Source organism: Condylura cristata, unplaced genomic scaffold (assembly GCF_000260355.1).
Source record: "Condylura cristata isolate star-nosed mole 26May11 unplaced genomic scaffold, ConCri1.0 scaffold00017, whole genome shotgun sequence".
In the NCBI taxonomy this organism is placed as follows: Eukaryota; Metazoa; Chordata; class Mammalia; order Eulipotyphla; family Talpidae; genus Condylura; species Condylura cristata.
This window is the reverse complement of record NW_004567118.1, coordinates 18,656,548-18,668,876: the sequence shown is the minus strand read 5'-3', so window position 1 is coordinate 18,668,876 and position 12,329 is coordinate 18,656,548. Positions and strand designations below refer to the sequence as shown.

The 12,329-nt window shown below is 48.4% G+C and overlaps 1 protein-coding gene across 1 annotated transcript in view; it reads right to left on the bottom strand.

Annotated features, from left to right (window-relative positions):
• Nucleotides 1–6,088: 6,088 nt before the first annotated feature.
• The window catches only part of SHC3 (SHC (Src homology 2 domain containing) transforming protein 3), a 105,705-nt gene continuing 99,464 nt past the window's right edge, over nt 6,089–12,329 (bottom strand). The window contains exon 12 of the mRNA XM_004685037.2: nt 6,089–6,274. Within this exon, the coding sequence (XP_004685094.1) occupies nt 6,146–6,274 (129 nt within the window). The 3' untranslated portion in view covers nt 6,089–6,145. The remainder of the gene's footprint in view (nt 6,275–12,329) is intronic.

Here is a 12,329-nt window from a genome sequence, read left to right as displayed (position 1 = left end):
TACACCACTCCCAAGTGAACCAACAGTAAGAAACTTGAACCTGTAAGAAGAGATTTCATCCCCTGCACCTTCCTCCGTGATGGTGGCTCATGGCCTTCAGGGAAGAACACTGTTTTTTGGGCCTGAAGCCACTGGTCCCGGGCAGGAGGGGAAACAGCCTCGCCACCACTATCCAACCCTGGCAACCTTGTGTGCAAGGAGCGTCCACCCTCCTGCTGGTCCCGCTGGCTGGGACACCACCACCCCATGGGCTGCCCAGTTTGCAGTTTTCAGACTCCCACCTGGTCCCCTTGAACTTGGCCATAGCCTCAGGAGAGTCTTACTACCAAGCTGTGTGGTGTCCACCTCCTAGCAGAGGTACCAGCTCGGGCAGGCAGAGCCCACCCCCTTCACAGCAAGATCCCAGGAGCCCAGTGCCTGTGTGTGAGCTCAGGCCGAGAGAAGGCCGGCTGGAAAGGTCACCGGCAGTGCCACATGCACCCTGGGGAGACAGTCTTGTCCTCCACCCACAGTGATAGGGTGCACTGCACCACGCCTGCCCTGGCTTGTCCTTCTGAGGTGGCTCTGACTTGAGCTGCAGCAAGTACCAGACATAAATCTGGATCTGCTGTCTCCCTCTCCCATTTCCATCCACTTTATCCTCATCTGTCTTCTCCTCGCCTCGTTACCCTTCCCTGGCTTCTTTTCCCTGCTGTCTTGCTTCCACTTCTCACAGTCCCCCTACCCTGTGGCCTTCCTGCTTCCTTGGCACTAGGGTCCCCTATCCCACAGCACCCCAGGCCCCCCTCCATGTTGCAGGTGTCAAGTCCTTACTTTTAACAGTCCAAACTCTTAACATCTGCTTAACTTTCTATTTGTCCTTGTCAAAACTATCCTCGTTAAAATACCAAAACTCAAGGAAGAGTGCAGAGGTGCAAATCTCACAGCCCAGCTGCCTGTGCACATAGCCAGGCAGATGCGCACCTGTGCCATCAGCGCAGGTGTACGTGTGTGTGTAGACACATGTGCAATTGACATTCACGAGTCCTGGGATAAAGTCGCAATTTTTCTGGCTGCTATAGAATGTGCCAGTTTTAAAACTGTGTATTTGTTGCTTGCAAACTTATAAATATGTATAAACCCCATTATAAATAAATTGTGGGTGGCAGATGGTATTTTATCTGCAGCAATGATTATATGGAGTTATAAATGCCTATTAATCCTCCACTTTTAAACCAGCAGTATGGACCCTGGGATCGATGACATGAAGTGACAAGAAAACATAACCATAGATTAGAGAGGGAAGCTATTAGTAAGAGGCAGTTAAGGACAGCAACTCATATCGAAAGCAGCTCTAGAAGCCTAGCTTCCCCATCAGCATCGCTTGCAATTGATCAGAATGCAAATTCTTGGGCCTCACCTGAAACTACTGAGGAAGGAACACTGGATGGCTCTGTTTGCCTTTTCCTCCAAGGCCTTTTTGCAGGAAAGTCTGCCTCTCTGCTTAAGAACTCTGAACTGGGGAATGTGCTCGGTGTGTACAGGACAGTGGACAGGGTGGGTGGGCAGAGTGGAGCGCACTGGGCTGTCCACCACCCTGGGGCCTTAGCTCTGAAACAAGTTCCCCCTGCTGCATGCAGTCCCCAGGGTGCAGAAGTAGCCACCTCCTGGTGACCTGCTCGGCTGTGTCCTCCTAGTCTGCTTCTCCCCCTTCCCCACTTGTGGGGTCCTCTCCCAGAGACACCACATGCACTCATACTGCCCTTGAGGGTCCTGCTGAAGGACCAAAAACTAAACCAGAGAAATAGACACACGTCTTCACCTGTCTATGTAAATGATGCCACCATATGCCCTTGGAGGGGGAGGCGACCTAAGTGTAAAGTCCTTGGGGAAGAGCCACCTGCCATTTTCCATGGGAGGGTTGGAGAGCTGCAGGCACAGACCACAAGGACCCTGCTAAGTCCTGCAGTTGGTCTGAGGGTCAGCAACTGGCATCTGACCCCTGGGCATGCCCCCTGGCTGTCCCTCTAGCTGCCTGGCACCCAGTACCAGTACTCCCTTGCTTCTTGTCTTCTGGAGAGCAGTGGCAGCCCCAGGGTGCCCCCACTTTATCTTTTTCAGGACCACACTGAACAATTGCACTCCAGAGCCCAGAGTGCTTTTCTGAAGCCCAAGGCCAAAGCTTGTGTGTATGGGGTTCCCAGCCTGCCGTCTCTCCACCTCTCCCCACTGTTTTCGCCAGACTGCCCCTTCACACAGGCAGTTAGAGCTGGCGGCCGAACCCAGAAGAAAGGAAGACCCAGGGAAGGATGAGGAGCCCCTGTGTGGCCCCCAAAGGACCCACATCTCGAGAGAGCACACATTGTGGCTGAAGTATCCCAGGAAGCCCCTTTCCTTCCTGCTACACGCAGCCGCGACCCCAATAGCAGGCTGGAGACTGCGCAGCCCTGGGAGCAGGTGGCAAGTCACAGCCCCGAGACCTTCAGCAGCAGCCTGGGCACGTGACCCTGTGCCACCGGAGCTGAGGCTGGACATCACGTCCGCCGCTGCTGGCACTACCCGAGGAGGCCCATGACCCAAGGACACGAGTCTGGCTTCGTGTGGCAGTTCGTCAGGACACTGACCTCAAGCACTGCTTGTATGGGGGAGCCACATGGTGCCTGGCACTACCTGGAAGGGAAGCTCCTTCCAGGAGCTGGACAGGCATGGAGCCAAAGGCTCAGTGGACAGTCCTGACCCAGGCCTCTTCTCTACCTGTGTCTGTGCTTTTGCCTTGCCCAGAAGCAATGGGCGATGCCCTCCTCTAGCAAGAGCCCCTCGGGGTCTTGTTCATGGCCCTCAGCTCCGGAGATGGTTTTAAGCAGGATCATTGCTTAAAGGAAACCTGCATCGAGGCTGAGCAGATGCCCAGCCCTTTGATGTCTCATGCATAAAAAGCCCAAAGTGGCCATGTTGCATGTTTTGGAGGGGGAGCTGTTTGGATGTGTCCTCATCAGACTGCCCACTGGCTGCTTAGAGTGTCCTTGGTCATCAAGCACTGATGCTGACTTAAAACATCAAGGAGCAGCCCCAGGGGCCCCCAAAGAGCTCTGCAGGTTGAGAATGCCAGTCACACTGGCCTTCATGTTAGCATCTGGTTCGGGCAGTGCAGTAAGACGGCTGAGAGTAGGGTCTCGGGCTGCTCGCAAGGGGCCGTGTTAGGACTGCTGGGCCTACCTTCTGGCCCCAGCTGACTCCAAGACCTGGTCCACTGGCTGGGGGGCTCATGAGAGGGGCAGAGGCTCCAGCACTGTCCAGTTGCCAGTGGCCATATGCAGTCTCCACACCTGGGGAGGTGGAGGCCCTGGGCCCGCTCAGAGAGCTGTTCCTGGGGCTGCCCGTTTAGCAGCTGGCCCTGAATAGACATGGGCAGCGGGTGCTTCCCATGAGGTGCTTCCCCAGCGGAGACTTAGAGCCTGGGGGAGAGACCCAGTAGGGACTGGAAGAGGGTCCTGTCAAGTGCCCTTGATGTCTAGAGCTCCAGGCGTGCTAGGTCAAGGACAGCGTGGCCTGAGCAGGCCTGAGCATTTGAGCCCCAGTATCCCCATGTATTTAGGAGGTGCGCAGAGATACCCATCACGTGGCTTGGAAGAAAAAATGAGATGAGAGTGTGCGCTCTAGTGCTCCTTAGAGTGGGAAGGCGGGAGACTGAAGTGATGGCCCCTGAAGGCGCTTGGCCCTGAGGGCGGGTACAGTTCCCCACCTGGCGCTGTCCCATGGTTAGCCATCCTGCCATCTGAGCTGCAAAACACATCATTGGAGTTAATACAAAACAAAATTTGATCCCCCATTTCGCTTAAATTTTTCAGTTGATTCTCACGCAATCCCCCGTCATCTACCAATACTGTGTATCACCAGTGAGACAACAACTTCAGAGCAGACAGCTGCTGAAGCTGTCAATGACCGCTGCTTCCATCCCCAAGAGGAAACACAGAAGATCAAGTGTCAGGGCTTACTGCCCTCACTCTGGTTTCCTAATGTGCTATGCCCTTGACATTACCACTTGGCCTTACACACCTTCCACTATTGAAAGAAAAGTCACTTTGTGCATATATCCCCACGGGCCTCTAAACACTGGAGGTTGCAGGCCAAGCTCCCAGTCCCCCAAACCTGCCAGCCTTTGGGTGGGAGCCTGAGCCAGGCACTGCACAAACCTTTGGTCACAACCCTCTGTTTCTGAATAATGGGGTACTCATGCTGCCCCCGAAACCAGAATCCTTCAACGATGCTGACGGAGGACTAAACTAGTGTCAGAGTCTCCATACAGTTCTAGTTCACTGCAGAACATCCCAGAAGCCACTGTCATCTTAGATTCACTGGTCCCTCAAAAGGCAAAACTCCAAAGAAGGCCACAGAGAAAACACTCAACCTATTCCAACTTGTCCTCGACCTCCTCCTTCCAACCTGGCCATACCCTTCCAAAAGTAGAAACAGGATTTGCGTACTGAGCATTAGAAATTTGCAGACTAGTACTCATTAGAGTTTTTCAAATCTACCCTGTACACTTCAATGTTGAAGCATCAAATGCATCACTGTACAACTCTCTGTGTGCAGGATGACTTTCTGTTGCCCTTTTTATAAGGTGCCACACTTAGGGGGTTCACTGGGGCGAGGGCACATCAGGTAGAACCACTGAAGGTGCCACCAAATGGTTGTATCTGTTTATCCTTTAAAGGACAGTATTTGTTAAATCACATGGTCAGTGCAACCCCGATGTGTATTTTGTTTAAGTATAAACATTCTCAACTTCCTAATGCCAAAAGACGCAGTGAGAAATCAATGTTTTATCTCAAAGGATGGAGCCAAGACAGAATGGTGTGTGGGCACACACCCTTCGAGGGCGTTTGGGAAGTCTGCGTGGACGTAACTCGCTTGACCCAGCAGTCATCTCAGAAACGGAACCACAAACCCAAGTTCCACTTTTGTGTGCTTGTCCTTGTAACTCGCTTGACCCAGCAGTCATCTCAGAAACGGAACCACAAACCCAAGTTCCACTTTTGTGTGCTTGTCCTTGTAACTCCCTTGACCCAGCAGTCATCTCAGAAACGGAACCACAAACCCAAGTTCCACTTTTGTGTGCTTGTCCTTGGCTTCAGCAGAGGAATCCCAGGAGAAAGGGGATGTGAATGGCCTCCGGGCTGACCTCCGGGCACCCGTGCTGTGCCATCTTGGCACCCCTCCTAGCCATGCCTTTGCTCACTGAATCTACGGGAAGAGAATTTTGCCAGCAACAGCCACTCCAGCAGCCTATAATCCAGCCTGCTGGTCGGAAGAACATAGAAACAGATTTGGCCTGACTTCCCTCTGCAGACATGAGTTTTGTCCCTATAAAAATGAGGGAAGCCTTTGCCAGTCAAGGTCTTCATCGGTGAGGCTGATTTTGTGCCATATTTGGCAGTAAATTGAATCCCAAGACCGCCTGGATAACTGAGGTCAAGAGGGTCATTATTTCTGTGCTCAGCAGGCCCTGACACTGCTGGAGGGGAGCAGCTCCGCAGTGCAGCTGCGAGAGCCGCCTGGTGCTGCGGACGGGAGCACACAGATGTGATGCAGCAGCCCGGGGGGCAGCCAGGAGGAAGAGGAGGAGGAGGGCTCCCACGTCCGGAGGAAGGGCCACCGCAGCAGCGCTATGTTCTAGGGGCAGAGCTGGACCTGGGGGCAGCGCTTGCCTCATTCTGCTCTGTTTCGTTCTCTTGCCCTTCCTCCAGCCTACCTCTACTCCTGGTGTTGTGCTTATTCAGTAAAGTTGCAGTCACACCCTCCTAGTGGAATTTCCCGGTGGAATGGGTCAGTTGAATTAAATTTTTGCCCAGACAACTACAGTCAAACATTTTTTCATTAAAAACATACAGCACAGAACATTAGTCTTACATCTTGTTTAGTCTTAAAAAATATAAATATAGAGGGATACTTTGTACAGGATGTATAGGTATGTACACCTTTAATATGCACATGAGAAATTAGAACAAGTTTATGAAACTTGCACTTTCCAGAAGTTGTCTTCCTCTGGGGCCTTTAACAGGGCTCTGTGCCTGCAGGCTGCTGCCTGGTTCCCGAGGCCCTGTGCCCATCTGCCAAAGAATCGGTCCTCCTGGCCACCGCGGCTGTGGGGGGACAGGCAGAGCTGTCAGGTGCGCCTCTCCACCGGCTGCTGGAGGCAGAGCTCGCTTCCAGCGGAGATGATGGGCAGGCTGTTCTCCAGGTGATGGTTGACCAGGTGGCTGATGCTGTCAAAAACCCTGTCCTTTGTTCGGATCTATGAAGGACAGGGAGGGAAGGTCAGGAAAAGAGAACACAGCCCACTTAGAGTTCACCAGACCACCTGACCTGGCCCTGAGGACAAAGAGCAGCCCTGCCTAGGACCTGGGGCTCTCGATCACTTCAGAGGTGGCAACTGCAAAGTCCCTCGTCACTGCCACAGCCACCTCTGTAGGACTGTCCACTTTCAGCCACAGGCACTGTGGTGAGTCCCCGGCCCCTCCAGTCCTCTGCTTTCCAGGGACTACCTAGGATCCATCCCAGAAACCCCTCAATGGTGGCCCTGCCTTGCTCCCAAAGGCTGCTCCTAGCTGACTGGGAAACCCTCCTGCCCCAAGACCTCCACAGGGTGCAATGGGATAGACCACATGACTTGCCCGAAACCAGAGGTGACCAGATAGCCACCCGAATTTGTATGTTCTTGATAGTGAATAATGGCATAGGACAGCAACGGAGGGCAGCTTATCTAGCCGCTGGGAAGCCCATCTTGTACGGGGGACTTCTAGGCACGTGATGTCTCCAAGAGAGCCTGTCCCCTGGCTTTGCTCCCATAGGGCAGAAGGCAGCACAGGCTCTCTTCATGCCAGGCAGATGCAACAGTGGGGCGGCTGGCCCAGATGCCCACTCACCTAGAGAACGGATCGGTGCCGACCACATTCTTAATCACTATGGAAGGAATCTGACAGTAGAAGCTGAAGCCAAACATAAAGAGCATGGAGCTCAGTGGGAGTCATGCCCTAGGTAACCTGAAGGGCAGGACCAGGGAAGCCTGGGCGCCTGAGAAGTGACTTGGAAGTGAAAATGAGTAACAAATAGGAAGGTGTTCTGATTTTTCAAATCCATCAAAGAGGCCAGAACAACCTCTGACTATTCCCCAGCACAGTCTCCAGATGACATTGTGACATGGGGAAGGTATGGATCTTCATTAGTTATATCGCCTGGTACTGCCAATTTTTATCAGAAGTCAGTAGAAATTAATTTTTGTTTATACATCCAGATTCTAGGCTGTCCACTTCTGTCACATGACCTGCGAGGGCAGGACAGGGACAGAAGCCGTCATGGGCCTTAGGTTGGAATCTTGTCTCTGCAGCCAGCCAGCCATGTGTTATCGGACACGTTACCTGCCCTATCCATCTTCGTTTTAAAAAGATGTGTTCACTAGACTGTGGTTCTCAACCTGAGGGGCATCGGAACCCCAGGGAATGTGGGAGCACCAACTGCAGACCCCATGGGAGTCAGAATCTGCAGGGGGCCGATCTGCGCTCAGTGGGCTCCACAGATGCCTGGCGACCCCACTCAGAACTACTCAGAGCTTTGCCGGTCTGGTCTGTATTGTTCCCTGGAGCACAGCAGTGCCCACCTGGTTCATTCAGACCTTCCAGTACTAATAGAAACTCTACTTGCACAACAGCTGAGGAGTCCAGGCCAGCCGGCCGCCACTCTCTTCTCTCCTGCCCGGCCGGGGAGGCAACAGACTGTGTGCTTTCTCAAGTACCCTCGGTCACACCTGCAGCCTAGGTGACACGCCTGGTCAATGACAAGAAGGCAGCCTTCACCTGTCCACCTGCCACCTCCTGATGGTGCCCCAAGGACAAGTTACAATCTCTCTGGGCCTCCATCTCCCAGGAGATTGACCCCAGTCACATTGCCAGCTTCTCCCCATTGAACTAATGGTGCACCCTAGGCATCCTTCCTAGACCCTGGCCATAGAACTGGTCCATGTCAATCCCTGGGGTTGCAAAGCCAAGAGCCAGCTTGGGATCTTGTATGACAGTTGCTTTTTTTTTTTTTTTCTTGTATGACAGCCTGCAATTGAATGCCTTTTCCCACCTCAGCACTTATTTTCCAACCAAATAGTAAGCTTCCTGCACAGCTGGATCCTGGACAGCTGTCAACCTCTGCCTATAAACCTGTGGTTTCCCTGATCTGCCGTGGTCAATGTGAGGAGGAAACTAAGTCTTCCTGCCACCAGCCTCCTCACCTCATTCCTTCTGGATCTGACGCTCCTTTCCTTCCCAGTTTAAAGGAACTGGAAGGCCCCCAGTCATCCTCAAGTTTACCTAACTCTACAAGGTGTGTTTCTGAAAACAGAAAAAGTAGAGGACTAACCGTGGTGACCAAAAGGAAATTCACAGGAAATGTCACCACCGGGGCTCTCGAGAGCCAAGAGAGGAGTGCAGCATTGCTGTGGGCACATCAACTCTGCTCTCTAGGCCAAGACTCGCTACCCTGTCCCTGGCATTTTGGCAGAGAACAGAAGGGCAGGTTTCTTGTTGATAATTGCATGAGGGAGATATCAAAATCTGCCTATGTATTTTATTTCCATAATTTTGCTAAATTTTGAAATCCTTGATAGAAAATAGAGATGGGTGAACAGCTGATGTTTTATATCATTAAATGATTCTATTTTTATAGGAAAATATGAGTAAAGAAATTCTAATTTAAAAACACAAAGCTAAGTCTAAGCATCGTCCTATCTACTGTCCCCAACTCCATCGAAGTAGAGGAACACATTTCTAAAACACAAGAGGAGGCCATCACCAGAGATGCTGTGGCTTCTATAGAGTGTAGGCTAACAGAAGGGTGATGTCTGTGGATATAAAAGGGAGGAGGAGTGCAGCCTAGAATATATGGGGTGAGTGTGGGGGTCCTGGAGAGAAACCCAGCCAGGATGGGTGTGACAGTGCTCTGCCGCCCCAAGATGGAAGCGAGGTCCCAAGTGGCTGCATCCACACTTCCTTTGCTCCTCCTTGCTCTGTGCCTCCCTGCAGTGAAAATAACTTCAGGGCACAAACCAGAGAATATTTATAGATGAAACCAAACAAATTTCCTGAGGATACTTAAATTTATAGAAAGGTGTTGGCAACTGATGCAAAGTGGCCCCAGGAGCTGGCCAGCCCGAATCCAAGCCACACTCACTCAGTCCATCTCCCCAAGTCAATGCTACGAAGGTCCAAAGGGAAAGGGCTTGTCCATGATACAGCAGAGGAGCCCCCCCCCCCAGGAAAATCAGTCCAGCCTGTTTACTTGAATAGCACAGGGGACATGTACAAAGCACCTTAAGAATGACCGCATCACAAAGATAAAAATCACAATAAGGAAATAAATTAGCCCTGGAGGTAATTTGGAAGATAGATCAAGAAAATTAAAACTCCTCATATTAAAAGCATCAAAAAGCCAAAAACAGACTTCATTTGTTCAATGGAACATGAAAAACCAAGTAATTGGAAGACAAACTTTCTTTTAGAAATTAAATATACAGTGTGTAGAAGATATATATATATATATATGTTGTATGTGTTGAAGTACATATAATACAAAGTTTGGAAGTACATGCAATATAAAGTACATGTACACTTGAAGTACATGTAATATAAAGTTTGGAAAATAGTCAATGGAAAGCCTTTAGAAGATAGAGCAAACTTGCAAAGAAGTAGAAACTTGTGGGAAAGAAGATACAGAGGCTTCAAGTTCAAGAGGACTATTTCCCACCAACCAGGTGTTTGAGAGGAAAGACTATAAACGGCAAGAAATCATCAAAGAAATAATGTAAGGAAACTGATATGACTTAAAAAAAAAACAAAATTTTTCAGAGTAAAAGGGGTAATCAGGTCTCAGGAAAATGACTGAGCAAGAGAGATGCACACTTAGATTCATGACAATGCAGAAGAGGAAAAAAAAGACAAACTCAAAAAATTTTGAGAGGAAAAAGAAAAGGCAACTCACAAAAGAGCAAGAGTCAGACCAGCCAACAATAAATCCAAAGTGAGAGCGAACTGTACTTTCAGACAGATAGTATGAGGAAACGAGCGCCACGGCCTGCTCAGAGGGGGCTGATGGAGGAAGCGCTCCCGCCGGCGCGTGACAGACCAGAGCAGCAGCGCACAGGGCACCTGAGAGGCACGAACACTGAGGAGTCCAAGGGGCATGTGTCTCGGGCGGGAGCAACGGCTTTGCTCCAGAACGCATTAGGCTGCATCGGAAGAGGAAGTCCCACTGTCTTCAGTGTGCACCGAAAAGTAATGGCTCGCTGGGTAATAGCAATAGGAACGGGTTGAAGTGGTTCTGGACACTTTGGTGGTTTTGGTGGGATGACAACCAGGTTGTGGAGGAAGTTCAGTGGTAGAGTTGGGTTTGGTGGTGGAGATGCGAGTGGGGATGGCGATCATGGGTTTGGATATTTTAGAGGTTGAGGGAGCGCCCATGACGTTAGCAATTACAACAATCAGTCTTCACATTTTGGACCCGTGAGAGTAGGAATCTTTGGAGGCAGAAGCTCTGGTCCCTGTGGTGGTGCTGGCCAATACTTTGCCAAACCATGAACCCAAAGTGGCTGTGGCACTGCCAGCAGAGGCGGTAGCTCTGACAGCGGCAGGTTTAATTATCTGCCAGGAAACAGAGCTTGGCGGGAGAGGAAAGCAGGGAAGTGGCAGGGAAGCTACAGATTATAGCAGATTTTGAACTCAGCCAGTCACCGTGGTGGCAGGGCGGCACTGTGACAAAGAAGACATGTTTTAAACATGTGTATGGACAAAAAGCTGGAGCACTGTATTTGCAACTAATTGTAGAACAAGTTATTTTAGTTTCTGTTCTGTGGAAAGTGTAAAGCATTCCAACAAAGGGTGTTAATGTAGTTGTTTTTTTTTTTTTTGACACCCATGCTGTTAGTTGCTAATCATGATGCTGAATAAATGTGTCTTTTATAGAAAAAAAAAATAGCAATTGTATAAACCAGTACACATAATGCAACATTGGTCCCAATATAGGAACATAATACATATGTAGCATATTTGACAATGACACAGAGGAGGTGGGTGAGCCGCAAACTTGCTCTGGACTAAGAAATTAACTTCACAGGGTAAAGTCAAAATTTCAGCAACCTATTGTGGGTTTGTTACATTAATAGTGCAACATCTATAGCAATAATACCACACAAAGGAGACAAAGAGAAAAAAATTATATAGGAGTTACATTTCCATATATCACAGGAAATAAGCTAGTATAATCTTTTGATAAGTTAAGATGTATATAGTAAACACCAAAGAAATCATTTTTTAAAAAATCTCAAAATTATAGGGGAAAATTAAAGAAATTAAAATTAAAACACTATATTATACAATATTTAATGCAAAGGAAGACAATAAAGAAATAATAAGGGAAAATGTGTCATATATAAAATGTGTCATACAGAAATAAAAAGTAAAATGGCAGATATAAGTCCAACTACATCAAGAGTACTATTAAATGCAAATAGGTAAAGAAATATAATCCAAAGGCAGATATTATCAGAGAAGACAAAACATGATCTGACTATATGCTGTCACTAAAGACACATTTTAGAGTCAAAGATATAGATAAATTGGAAGTAAGAGGGTGGGAAAATAAATCACATAGACAACAACCATGTGGCAACCCATAAAAATTAAAAAAACGGACTTCAAAACAAAGATGTTTTTACAGATACAGAAGAACATTTCATACTGATTAAAGGTCAATCCATCAGTATTGTTGCTGTAAAAATTTGTACAAGACAGTAGTAGAAGGAAATTTTCTTCATGCGTTCAAAGACATCTATGAAAATCCTACAGCTACGTGATTCTTCATGGTGCTTTCCCCTTGAAAAGCTGTATATATGTAGGTTAAATGATATAAATAATACAATTTATGATTATTGATCAAAATGGGATAAAATGGTTAATCAATAGTAGAAAAAAAATTTTAGAGGCTCACTTAGGTGGACATTAAATAGCAAAATTCTACATAATTAATGGGTCAAAGAAGAAATCAAAGGAGGAATTAAAAAATGTTTTAAATGAATGAAAATGAAGATACAACAGAGAAACCTTGTGGGGTACAGCTAAGACTAGGAAATGTATAGCTATGTCTTTCTAAGGAAGACAAATGTAAAACCCACAGAAATCATTTTTTTAAAAAATCATAGGGAAAATCATTTAAAAATTAAAATACTATGTTCTGTAACCTCAGAAACCAAATGGTCAAATAAAGACTTATAAAACCAACCCTTAAAAACTGCCCTTAAATCTAAGATACCT